The sequence below is a fragment of the Argopecten irradians genome, chromosome 6 (assembly GCF_041381155.1).
Source record: "Argopecten irradians isolate NY chromosome 6, Ai_NY, whole genome shotgun sequence".
Classification (NCBI taxonomy): Eukaryota; Metazoa; Mollusca; class Bivalvia; order Pectinida; family Pectinidae; genus Argopecten; species Argopecten irradians.
The window spans coordinates 34857239-34870802 of NC_091139.1; the positions used below are offsets into that span (position 1 = coordinate 34857239).

Sequence of the window (13564 nt, forward strand, 5' to 3'; positions counted from 1 at the left end):
TAATTCAATTTCTTAAACGATCAAGGAAGCCTAGTGTTTGATTAAAATGCACCTGATCTCCTTTTAGTTTATTACCGAACACTCAAACAAAACATGGGAACCAAAACTGACCGGATTACATAAAGCTGCGCAACTATGGTTATCAAACCAGTCGGAATTCACTAACCAGTTACTTGAAAAATCTTTCTGTTAATAATTAGAGATCTTGACCAATATGTCATCTTGTCTTCATGTCTGCAACAAATCTGAATAATTCATTGGTACATAGAATAAACGTCCTATTAAGAGAAATCTAAATTCATGGGATTGAGCTCGGTTTCGCTCTAATAGAATCCATCATTAACATATTCAGAAATCAAACAGTTCAGTCAAAGGACTTTTTATTTGTTCAATAGTATATAATGCATTGTACAAACCATTGTTCAAAGTCAGAACATGGGACTTGATTTCAATCAAAAATGTATATAAATATTAGATAAAAACATCATATAAGATTATAAATGGAACATAAGATCATAAATGGAAAAGCTGGTTGACAGTTATCACGAATCGCTGGTATTTCATGTTGACCCTAACTCACAGACAGGTATAAAATAGTTGTATAATGACGATTGGTAGGGGTGCATAAAAACACATTTTACAGGTACACAGCTTTTAGAGGAGCAATATGGTTTGATAATGGACACATACAAAATGAATTGCTACAAATACGATTTGAAAATATGATTCGTCCTCGTTGAGAAGAACTATCTTCAAACGCTGGTCGTTGAATACAGCATGTTTTTTTCATAAATTCAACTACTCTATAATTATGATGCGATAAACCTTATAATTCATACAAAAAACCGAAGCTACTGACTTAAATAATCGTGATAAAAATAAACAAAAATATATACATTCTATAAATGATCAAAAATATAAAGTACTTAAAAAATTCATATAAACAAGTAACAATTGGCAATGTAAAACATCTTAATAAGTTATTCAAAAATAATACTGCCGGCTATATATAATGCTGTATGTAATCTTGTGATCCACCACAGTCCCATAATATTAATTGTATAAAATATTACATATAACCTCGAGCCCCAGTTTCGTCAACGTTAAATGGATAAAAGGTTTCCTCCAATATTAAGATATAAAATCATTACAGAGACATTAGTTAAAAAGACGTTAAGGGATTTCCTTAATCTTGCTTTCTTTATCATGACAGACGTATTGTAATTCAATTTCTTTGACTCCAGGAACATAATGTCCTAGTACAATGTAACAGTTTGCAGTGAGACAAGGTTCCCTCTAATCGTCACAAGGTGCTTAGGCTATGCTAGCTTCTCTTTTGACCATTGGTATACATACTTCATGTTATCTCGTTGTGCCTTGGTACACTGGGGATGTCGTCGTATGGTCACTGAATCATTATTTTGGCGTCATGTTGTATTTTAATAGGGAAATCCTGTACGCCAAATCCTTCGACGATTTATGTATACCCATGGTAAAATTGGAAAATATACTAAATCGTAAAATCTATCTGGATATTACCAGATATATTTTATTTGTCGCTTGAAATAACAACTGAGATATGTTCTTTTCCTTTGAACATTCGCTGAGGTGTTTGTTGTTCTTTTGGAACTTTAAATGAATTACCGACATAAATAAATAGTTTTTACTTATCACATTAGCTGGTCCTTCATATCCTTGATCGAACGCTGCAGGCATCCCATAATCTTGTATGTCTAAGATCCTAAGTTTATGTCAATAGATGTAGATACAACTGTAAACAGGCATTGTGAAAAAAAGATAATACTGAAATTGACTAGATTAGGTTTGTGTGTAGGATAACCGACAACGATCACTCATGCCCTTGTCCCAAACAATTTGATAGCACCTTGGTGTAATCTGAAACAAAACAAAAGTATTTATCAATAACACGAAGAACAAGTCACAACTGATATAATAAATAACTTGTAATATAATTCCAAATATTCCAAATTATATTAGCCATATTAAAACCGTAATAGTCCAGTCCGGGTTATTGTAAATCAACTTATTTTCGCGTTTCCATACCTAAGTACATTTCCGTGACGATTTAATTTTGCGATTTACAATCCTAAGGACTACACTATACACTCCATCAAGGAATGATACTACCGCGGCGATTTATTTTGGTATTTTTTTATTCCAATTACGCAAAATTCAATCGCACTCGAAAATTAGCTGATTTACAGTAAGTCACGGTATCCAATGATATTCAAGTGGCAATGAGGAACAAATTTTATGCAATAAAACTATTAACAAGTTTTATAGAAGATACTTTCCTTAAGGTTCTTATGAAAGCAATTTCCGTTGGTTTGATTATCAAAACTACATTTAACCAAAACTGTAAATTAGCAGATAATATGATTTGGATACCTGCATTACAGTGTGTATTAAAGTCCCTTACCTGACTTGGAATGTCGGCGATGTCAGTAGTGTATGTTCACCGTCATGGTTTATGTAATATTTCCGTGTGGATCCCTGGGAGCCTTGTAGACTAACCTCAAATCCGGTTCCTTGTATGGTCTTCACAAAATCGTAATCGAACTAAGGAACAATAAGATGAAAAAAAGTCCAAAGTCATAAAAATATATCGATCATGATATTTCATGGTTCTTTAAAATCATTCTATCGGAAATTTCCAATAAAGAGAAAATATTTCCGGAGAAATTTAGTTCGTTAAAGATGCTTGACCGCCGACAGAGCATAAACGATACTCATCATTTGAACAGTAATTGGTGTTTAATCATGTATATATATTTCTAATTAACACAAAAAATAACCAAAAAGAATTTCTTTTGCTTTTGGTGAATGCCCAATCAGTACTTGATACCATATAGGACATAGTGCCACGGGAATTTTTCCGGGATGCAATTAATTATTTTAATAGTTTTATCTTGAAGTAAAATTAGAAGCTCGAACTTTACAATGGTGGTAATGGTGTAAAGTAAGTAACTTTTGTAACTGAAGAAAAATACTTATTTGTCTGCTCCTGTTTTTGATAGAGAAAAAATACCATTTGTCAGCGGTGGAGTATCTTTAACAAAATCAGTTTCAAATCTTTAACAATATTAGTGACTAGTGAAGTTATCACCAATAACGTGACACTTACGCATCCCGATTGCCTGCTGTTGACCTTGAGTAAGTGTCGGAGATGGTCTACAAAGCTACACTTGTGGACGGCATGTAAGGCTAGTGATGTGTCTCCGAATGTAGGCTTCATCCTCCTAGGGCCGTTAACAAGTGTCGGTACCCACATGTCCAAACTATACATCGGGCCAGACAGACGACCTATGGACAAATAAAATATTGATGATGATATAAAAGTTCAATAAGTACTACAGTAAACCGGCTTATTTTCGCGTGCGATTTAGTTGCAATAAGGTGTAATAAGTTGGTCTTATAACAATAATAAGTATAGGCTTTACGACAGACGCAAACTCAATATCATAATTATGTTTTAATATTGTATACAAATCGTTGTTGTTGTAGTGGTTGCTATGGATTCATGAATATGAACACTACATGATTTGTGTATCAATGTTCGTGAACTAACCACGGATGTTTCTGGTAACGGAATTATGGAGACAATCCAAACAACCAAAGATTATTTGACTAACATTTCATGTTACAAAATACATGTATTTGTCTTTGATGTCTAAGATAAACTTGCGTTGTTTGAGTGAGGCAATTTTAATACGTTACAAAAAAAAAGCTGGAACCTTTTTATCACAAAAGGCACTCACATTTCTGTCCGACGCTGTCCTTTATATTTGTCGTTGAGGTCTGTGTAGAAGTAACATCCAGATCGATCGTCCGCCTCTGGAAAAACGCCCTGAGAGGAGCTACTGTCAATATAAAAATGAAGACACTAGTTCGGGAAAAATATATCAAGTGGTTAGTTCTATCTACTCAAATTCAATATTTTGATTTGGCATTTTAATGATCGTTTTAACAGTTTGTTAACAGAAATGTATAACAATGTTCTACGTACCAGAATGTCTCGTCGGTCCTAACCATCTCATCTTCTCACAATCTCTCACCATTTCACCACACAGGCCGAATCCAAGAACAAGTCCGGCAAATACAGTCAATTTGTTGTTCTGGTAAAGACCAGCAACATTGGATGAAGTTGTTTTGCCTGAAATAACAAAATAATTTATATTACATGTGCATAGAGACACTCTCAAAGAAATGAAATCAACGAAAGCGCGATAACAATACCTCGAAAAAAATTATTAATTGATGAATACACATGTATGAATTCAAAACACCAAACTTGCTAGCTTAAATAAATGTGAGGAAAAGTATCTGCTGTCTAGAAAGATTAAGCGTCTTATGTTTTATTGGCAAATCCCGTCAGCAAACTATATTAGGTGTACATATGTACTCAATCCATGGTTAAACCGTCAATCGACTTCCACAATATATTTACCTTTGATTATGTGTAAAACAGCAGTTTCTATATCTTTGGTGCCATTTAGAAATTCAACCAGGACGTTTCCGGTTCCTGCAGGAATGATGCCTACTGGGATATCACACACTGGAGAAGTAGGCGTGTCTAATTCAATGTCCTTATTTGGATGCTGCTTACGGAGTAAGGCATCCACGCACTCACTATAAAGTCCATCTCCCCCAACTGTTACAATTCTGTAATCAAATAATGGTGTCAAAATAAGGTTGAAAATAAATCGTTTAACGGTAAAAAGAAGGAGAATATTCAAAGACACAAAAAACAAATACTTCGTTGATGATGAACACTAGTTTGTATGTTTAGTTCTTTACGTGAAATTATGTTGTAAATAGAAAATGTCTTTATGTCACTCTGTCGTTAAACTATTTGAAATAGTCATCTAAAATCTGAACACTCTTTTGTTGGTTGAAATATTCACCTTGACTTAAACTCACACTTTCATAGACGACCAAAGGAATGAAAAGCAGTCCATATATAAACATCCGTGCGGAATAAAATCAATTAATTATTTAAACATTTCTTTTTAAAGAGGAAATGAAATAACCTACACGAAAATTCTTACCCATCTATTGAAGTGAGATCGTATTCATCTAGCACAGACGATATATGTTGTCGCCGCTTAGTTACTGAAATACAAAGAAGCCAGACATGATACAGCTTTGTTTAATACCTTATAATGCAATTTGTACATGATAAATAATGGTTTATCACTTTTAGATGGTAAACAAATCGACATTTTATGCATTAATACGACGACATTATGATATGAATATCAAATGACTGCTATAATAAAAGCTTTGAAACATTAACCGGTAAAGGTGTTTTAATGTCGGGAAAATTGATGGCAGTATATTAGCATGAGCTGAATAACTAAGGCGTGTGATATTCCACATTTCCATTTTTTATAAAATACATTCTATAACATCATTACAACGTTGAGGATCCCTGTCACGTACCAACAACATTCAATTCGATACCACAAACTCGAAAGAGTGGCGCCATCTGCTTCCGGTAGACGGTCGTGCCCTTCTTCCTTCCGCTTATTGGGTTGATGAACACAAGGAGACGCCTTGGTCTTTGAGAACCTACATGTATTGCAATTTGATAACAATGAATTATTCATCAGTAGAAGTCATTTTATTTTTCCATCGTTAAAATTGTGCAATTAATACATGTTCCACTATCTTCATTAATACTGAAAAGAACTTAAGTACCATCGCTACTGGAAAAAGTGAAAAAGGATTAGGCCTGATAAAGTCATTATGTGTCTTTAGTTATCAGTGAAATTATTATCCAGTTTAGGAACTTACAGCACTTATCTTCTATTTTGGGATTTTAATTTGCTTTTATCTCAAAGATAAAAGAAAACTGGTGAATAATAAGGCTTAAAAGGAATGCCCAAACTTTATAAAAAGCATGAATGGTTTAGACAGCATATTACGTATTAATGATTTGAAACACGTGAGTAAGTGAATGAATGAACAAAGGGATATGATTTCGCTAAATTAACGGACTGGGTTTTACCTTGGATTACGTTGTTGATTTTTGTTAAGAAAGAGAAAGCATCAGACGAGTTCAAGGATAATGCAATGGACTCCATCCTCATAACTCTTTGTGGAAAATGCTCTACAAAGAACAGTCTGTACGTCAGCATATTGGGCTCAAGGACGTCAGTTCCAGTTTTAACGGGGTGTATTGCCAGAATATCTTCTGTACATATCGATTTCACTGTAATAGAAAAAGAAAGAAAAAATCAATTACGCATTTTTTTTAATGAACAGATTATACTTTAATGTTTTTTCAATTATTTGAGATTTGGATTTTAAATGCCCTTATCCAGTGTAATATTCGTCTTATCGAATTATATAGATAAAAATAGACAAGCAAGACGACTAAACAATTTAGATGACGTGCAAAAATAACCACATAGCTGTTTAAATGATAAGGAGAGGACATATGAAACCTGTCAAAATGTTACGGTGTATAATTTTGAATAACATATCAGCATAACAAAATATAGAGTGCACTTGTACAAGTACAGGTTTTGCAGGAAGACATGATACCAAATAAGGAGACATGAATAGCAGCAATCACTGTTTCTTTGTATTGATTTTGCCCGCAATAAAAAGCAAACCAAAAAGAGAAAAACAATCTTCAAAGACATAACTAACACACCTTGTACAGCAGGCAAAAATTATCAAAGATACAAATAAGTATACCCTGTTTCCTGTCAAAACAATATTATATAAACTAGATTGTCTTTGGTTTCCCATCCCAGGCGTGCCTAAAGAACATTACACATGCCTGTATAGGATTCCATAACAAATGCTGTAAATCGACTTGCTTTGGCGGCTACTAATTTTCGCGATTTTCATTTCAAAACCAGTTTGCGTAGATTACCGTTCGCGGTATGAAGAAGTAAATATTCGTTTATATTCATAGATAAACGATTGTACAATTACGTGGGTCGCGCGAAATTTCCACAATTAAATCGCACGCGAAATACAGTTTGTTTACAGTAACAATACTGACAGTTGTAATGTGATAAAACCTTCAAATATAGTACTCATTCATGATAAGTCATTTTAAAATACAACACGATAATCAATTTTAGATATATCTGAACCAGCATTTTATTGAGACAGGCTTTACGCCGTAAACCATGACATCTGTACACGAGAATCTACCTGATCTGTGAACACTTCACTTTGAACATCCAGGATTTAAATCCCTATGTCTATAACTATAAACCTTGACATGACAAATCGATCCGTATTGATTGCTTCATATGTTGTCCTTTTTACTCATCATAGACACTACATAGATCTATTCTTGTACTTTAAACGAAACTGGGTCATATCCATAAGTGTTTAAAGCGGCATCGAATGGTGTAGAGAGCAGCAGTTTTGAGACCTTAACTTCAGGTGAATACTAGAAAAGCTTGAATGTGTCTTTTAGGGTCGATTCCATAAACTTTGATTACTTAACAAATTTTGTTTAACCAACGTGTTAAAGTTACATGTTCTGTAATGACCTAATGGTTGCGAGGCAATATATATTTTTTGTCTGTACTCTTAAATGATTTTCGCAATTTAAGTCATCAATCCTTATGATTTGCAATAGATAACTGAAAAAAATAGATATTTCCCCGTTATGCCACATCTAAATTAATGTCGTATCTATATAAATGTTATACGTTGCACTGTTCGGAGGAATTCCCATTTAGACACTCTTAACAATTTAAAACAACATACCCCTTTAATGCAGTCGGTTCCTGCAAATAAACGAATCTTTTACGTGCAAATGTGGTCATAACCAATTATGATTAAAAAAAACACACTTGTATTCGTCACTTATGGGTTTCAATTTCGATTTTACAATTGTATTCACGCAAATTTACTCGAGTGTATGTGTTTATTGTCAATCAAATATCCATTCAATAATTTTCTGACCTAAAACGAGTTTGGATTGTTTGTATTTTCAAACGACCCTATGTTTACCTTTTCGTGTCAACATTGTCTGGCCGCGATACAAGTAGAGAGTGTATATAAGTAATGTCGATAAGATCGGAGTGTTATGTAGATATGCTGTCTGATGGTTACATCGGGTAGACGACAAACCATGAAACAAGCGAAACGACGACATTTATGTTCTTTTTTTTATTCTTCCTATTGAGGTCAACAAAGTGAATCCACAACATTTTACAGAGACTCAAATAGTTTCCCCAATAAGGATTTGAAAAATGATATGTCAAACATTTGTACAAGGGTTCGAAGGGTGAATCCCTAAACATTTGTACAGATGATATCCTCAATAAATGTACAGAGATTCGAAGGGTGATTCCCTAAACATTTGTACAGATGATATCATCAATATATGTACAGTGATTCGAAGGGTGATTCCCTAAACATTTGTACAGATGATATCATCAATATATGTAAAGTGATTCGAAGGGTGATTTGCACAAGGGTTTGAAATGACATCCCCAATAATTTTTACAGAGATTCGAAGGGTGATTTGTACAAGATTCGAAGGCTGATATCCCAAACATTTATACAGAGATTCGAAGGGTGATTTGTACAAGGGTTTGAAGGATGATATCCCCAATATTTGTACATAAATTCGAAGGGTGATTTGTACAAAGGTTTGAAGGATGGTATCCCCAATATTAGTACAGAGATTCGAAGGGTGATATGTACAAAGGTTTGAAGGAAAATATTCCCAACAATTGTACAGAGATTCGAAGGGTGATCTGTACAAAGGTTTGAAGGATGATATTCCCAACAATTGTACAGAGATTCGAAAGGTGATTTGTAAAAGAGTTCAAATGATGATATCTCTAATATGTGTACAGAGATTCAAATGGTAATTTCTTCAACATCTGTACAGAGAGTTGTTCGATGAATGATATCCCCAGCCTTTGTTACATGGGTTCGAAAATATTTGTGTTATTGGTAAATACCAAAATTTTGCAGAATGCTGCATGAACGGGAGGTCGATAGTAAAGGTGGGAGGCTGCAAAAGACGCATTTCTCAAAGAAAAAAAAACATTATTAAAAATCAAAATCAGATCAATAAAGATAAAAAAAACTTATTAATAAAACTGATTATTTCAAATCTACAATATATCAGTATAATCCGGAAAATAAATCAAGGTAGTTTTAGTAAAAAAATAGACCAAATAGAACATCTGAAATTGGCGGCAACATGTCTTACCTGGGGTTTTGTTAGACTGCAAATTACACGTCCAAGTCAAAGCATTTTCTGTCAGCGATACATCCATGGCAGAAGCTTTCTGTCCTGTTTTTCTTGACAAAAACATTTTAAAACTGGTTTTATCCATGTCCCTTAGCTCTGTTTCACACACAACGGACTCTAGGCTTTTAGTAACATAAAGTAATCGCTCGTCGCGTAACCATATATTTAAATACACAAGTAAATTAATTAAGTGTCATACAACGTTATTTTTTGCAAATGTCAACCAGAAAGATTAATATGCTAATTAATGTTGGCGACGATGCAATACTATTAAACTGATACTGCCGTGTGGCTGTTACCCTGTCGTTCGATTGTCTGAGGTATATACCCGCTTGCCTTCCGTTTATATACACAGGCCTCGCTGTAGAGTAGTTCCTGTATCGTGCCTACCACCAGGTGAAATCATCAGTTGTTATCTGAGGTCAGAATCAGGTACAGATAATCTTTGTTCTATCGTCACGCAGGATACGCTGGTTGGCGTTAGGTTAAAAATAGTATTTTGTTATAATAAGTGTTAAGTGATGATTAGTAGGGACAAGACAAAATATTTTATTTAAGTGTACGTGTTCGTAAAATCTTTATTGGATCAGTATATCTATAACACTGTTCAGGAATCATATTTGTAGGTATTCATTACAATGTTCACGGAGGATATATGATATGTTACTTAAGTATCGTTCATTTAAAGTATGGGCGCTTTCTCCATAGAGTCATGCAAAATCGTGCCCCTGAAATTAACTTTTTCTAAAATAGTATGCACAAAACCAGCTATTTCTTGATAACTACATGTATTTATATTAACAACCCTTGTTATGTGTACTGAGAATGAATGAGTTTCCTTTTGGAAAACTAAAATAAATACATTATATTAGAACACGCTTTATATTCAAATTATTAGTAAAGTCTGCCAAGCGGCCATCTCTGTATAAAGGCCACATACCTTGCTTAATAAGACCCCTCTCTGGGTTCTAAATGGTAGTCACCACATTAACCTGTTGATAGCGACTATTTTGCTGTAAAGATTTGTCTTTGTTACCTGAATGATCTTCATAGAACGATTTGACTGTAAAGCCACTGAACAAATATAAGATGCACCAATTTCTCTCTGAAACTTTAAAATCTCCCATTAACTTTATCCGGAAAGTACAGAGTTATAAAGTGTCGTCTCAGTGAAGATAGATATCTCGAAACAAACTTAAGTAATAATGATAATTGAGCATGTGTTTAATATGTTATCAAAGCGACGAAATCCAAAATTACATAATTTAGACGATTACTCAATTACCATTATCAACTAATAACTAAATAAAAGTTTATTCCTTCCATCTACTGTTTTCTGTGTAAATAAAGAATTATCTTTGTGTCAGAAATGTCTTTATTTCCAACAAAAGTTTTGCTCTTTGTGTTTCGTCATTGACAGTTGTCGTTACCAGTAAACCTTGGTGTTCTAGACACAATATTAACAAAAAGGCGCTAGTACTTTTTCCAAGTGAAAGTGAGCGAGAATCAAATAAAAAATTATTTTCACACAAAACAAGATCTATATTCAATCTATTTATTTTATTGAACTGAATACTGAACCTGATTCGTAGTGTATGTGTATGATTTGAACCTATTGACTCGTTACGCATACCACAATGTCATCTTTCACCCCTGGAAGTGTACTAAAATTAATAGATTGGTATGCCTTCTCATGTCCGATCTAAAGCAGAAACAAGTTGACAGCAGCTAATGACGTCATTAGGTATGCCGTACCATAAAATATTTTATAAAATTCCTTTCTAGTGTAAGCGTGAATATCACTATATGTTGGTGTTTTTTTTTCGCATTTAATCTGATAAAAGGAACATCTTTTTGTTGTTTTATTCCTTAAAAGGTTTGGTGTTGTTGTGTACAATGAATGGACCGTCTTCGCGAACCTGGCACCTCGCATTACAACATGATTTATGACTGCTACAGCAAAGCTGTCTCACTAGACGGGAATTCGTGGCGGCATTTACGGACGATGGTGTCGGTTTCCACGGAGGGAGGTCTAGATCGAGTTACAATCATTAAACACCTATGAACGGACTCGAAGACACAGTTTGGGTGACAGGTGCATCCTGTCACACACCAAAATTATCTCCCTTGTTTCTCTTCTTCCTTGGGCGGAGTCGAACTGTGGATAGGAAAAACATACCTAAACTGGTCACGTGACACTCGTGGAGGCACATATGCAGTAGGATGATTTAACCCACATTTTTTATTCGTTAATGGAACTGATGACTCCGGAAGGTCGGTATATAGGATCGATATAGTCATCTCGAAAGGCTAAAATCTGGGACAGGAAATGGATTGGGCTGAAAATTGAAACAAAATCTCAAATTAATTAATGTGTTTCATTCTTGGACGATAAATGGGTTTCTTTTCTCGAAATTATGGGATGTTGGCTATAGTCTGTATCAGCTATATCCACTAATCAGTTATAAAGGTAAAATGGAAAAGATTAATTTGGCTGCACTTATGACTGTGACTTGTGTTATATATAAAGTATCATTACCTTTAAAAATTGTTAGTTATATTATGATGATTGATCGAGTCATTTTAAAAATTAATATAAAAAATAATTTTGTCGAACTTAAACGAGTCTTTTTAATAGATGGTTTTATGGTATAGATGTAGCACAGGTAAGTCATTTTCTAAAACAGGCTATAACTTACCTGTAATTAGCCCCTATTGTTCTTTATTTTTCCTCCCCCAATGTTAAAATAGAATATGTTGGCTGAGTGGGAAGATACCGATGACACAAAGGTATGGTGTAATGTGCTTCTTATAAATAACCTTACGGTTTTGATTCTACTTGTAATAATATAACATTCCATCGGTACTAGCATAGGTGTTTTTATATAGATTTTGAAGAATTATCTGGAATTCCTTTTTATAATTGATTATTGCTTTACAAGGATACGTGTGAAAGGAATGTACAGCGTTGTGATCTGTGGAAATGAATTAGTATAAGAAATAGGACAACAGTAAGAAAATCAAAATTATTGGATCTTTTAATTTTTTTAATTGTAATATGTAATTCATTTTCTTGAAAATTAATCGAATTCTAAAATCGTATTTACTTTGACATGTTATCATTGTTATTGAAAGGAAACACCAAGAATAGGGTTATAGAGTCGTTTGGGAACGTTAACTATTAAACACAACATGGTTTATATTATTAAACACAACATGGTTTATGTTATTAAACACAACATGGTTTATATTATTAAACACAACATGGTTTATATTATTAAACACAACATGGTTTATATTATTAAACACAACATGGTTTATATTATTAAACACAACATGGTTTATATTATTAAACACAACATGGTTTCAGTTTATTTTAAGGCAACGAAGATTCCAAACACATATATACGTAGAAAAGAGGAGTCAAATTAGACATTTAATTAACACAAGTTTTAAGCATACTTGTATATTAATCACCCATTATATTTATTTAAGTATTTGCTCTTGTGAAAAGTCAAAATTTTCAGATGACTTTAGCTAACTTTTTTTCTAATATAGAGTTTTTGGAAATAGGAATTCACACCAAAGTTAAACTGGAATAATTTTGAGCTATTATGAACCAAAGATAGCTATTTGACGTAAAATTTGATTTCACAGGTAAGTCACTGTTTTTAGCATATACACGACGAACTAAAGCAATATTTTGCAAATTAGTTGTCTGATAAGTGTGGATATTCACAAAATTGTCAAAGACAATGTTTTCTTTAAGGAAATAATAATATCACACAGTCAACTGATAATTTAGGCTCAGAACAGCTGTATATGTTACCCCTACCCCCTAAATTTTGAAGATGAATATACCTCGTTTTTTACAATTTTTGACAGGCTGCACGCACCACAGAAAAAGGTCTGATGACTAACGTTTTCTAATATTTTGCATTTCAAAAGAAAATAAGTTGCTGTTTCCAAAACTATCATAAATTTTTGTTGTGTTACAAAATTTGTTATTTTTACAGCATTTCTCGCAAAAATATTTAATAACGTTATCTAATTAAATGTAAAATATTGAAACCATTTTATTATGATTCCACACTTAAATACAGTAACTTAATATTTTCATTACTGTGAACATAAAAAAAATATTTACAAAGTAAAAAATGCACCTTTTCAAAATTGCCGCCAAATTGGTCATTTCTTATAATGTATGTATACAAAATTCTGCAAGCAACAGAAGTCTTATTTTTTGACATATTTTCTATATGGCCACTTGCTAAAATTGGAACAATCAGTTTTTGAAAA

At 33.3% G+C, this 13564-nt stretch overlaps 1 protein-coding gene across 2 annotated transcripts; it reads right to left on the reverse strand.

The window, feature by feature from the left end:
* Positions 1 to 395: 395 nt before the first annotated feature.
* Positions 396 to 9576, reverse strand: LOC138325721 (ceramide kinase-like). 2 transcript variants are annotated; one of them, XM_069271560.1, is made up of 10 exons: positions 9224 to 9576; positions 6032 to 6235; positions 5464 to 5592; positions 5070 to 5133; positions 4469 to 4683; positions 4028 to 4174; positions 3780 to 3878; positions 3146 to 3324; positions 2441 to 2580; positions 396 to 1896 (listed from the first exon to the last, which is right to left on the reverse strand). In XM_069271560.1, exons 1-10 carry the CDS (start codon positions 9348 to 9350, stop codon positions 1854 to 1856), a joined length of 1347 nt encoding a protein of 448 aa, XP_069127661.1. In that variant the 5' UTR covers positions 9351 to 9576; the 3' UTR covers positions 396 to 1853. The 2 variants fall into 2 exon arrangements, with proteins under 2 accessions (XP_069127661.1, XP_069127660.1); XM_069271559.1 differs by having other exon boundaries at positions 3780 to 3881.
* Between the last annotated feature and the right edge of the window lie 3988 nt (positions 9577 to 13564).

What these genes read in the sequence shown, in the direction of transcription:
- LOC138325721 (XM_069271559.1), bottom strand. Translation starts at nt 9,350, where the DNA reads ATGGATAAAACCAGTTTTAAAATGTTTTTGTCAAGAAAAACAGGACAG. An exon ending in TGTTTTACACATAATCAAAG is followed by an intron (nt 4,175 to 4,468) that starts GTAAATATATTG and finishes TTGTTATTTCAG; the next exon opens with GCAAAACAACTTCATCCAAT. An exon ending in TCGCCGACATTCCAAGTCAG is followed by an intron (nt 1,897 to 2,440) that starts GTAAGGGACTTT and finishes GTTTTGTTTCAG; the next exon opens with ATTACACCAAGGTGCTATCA.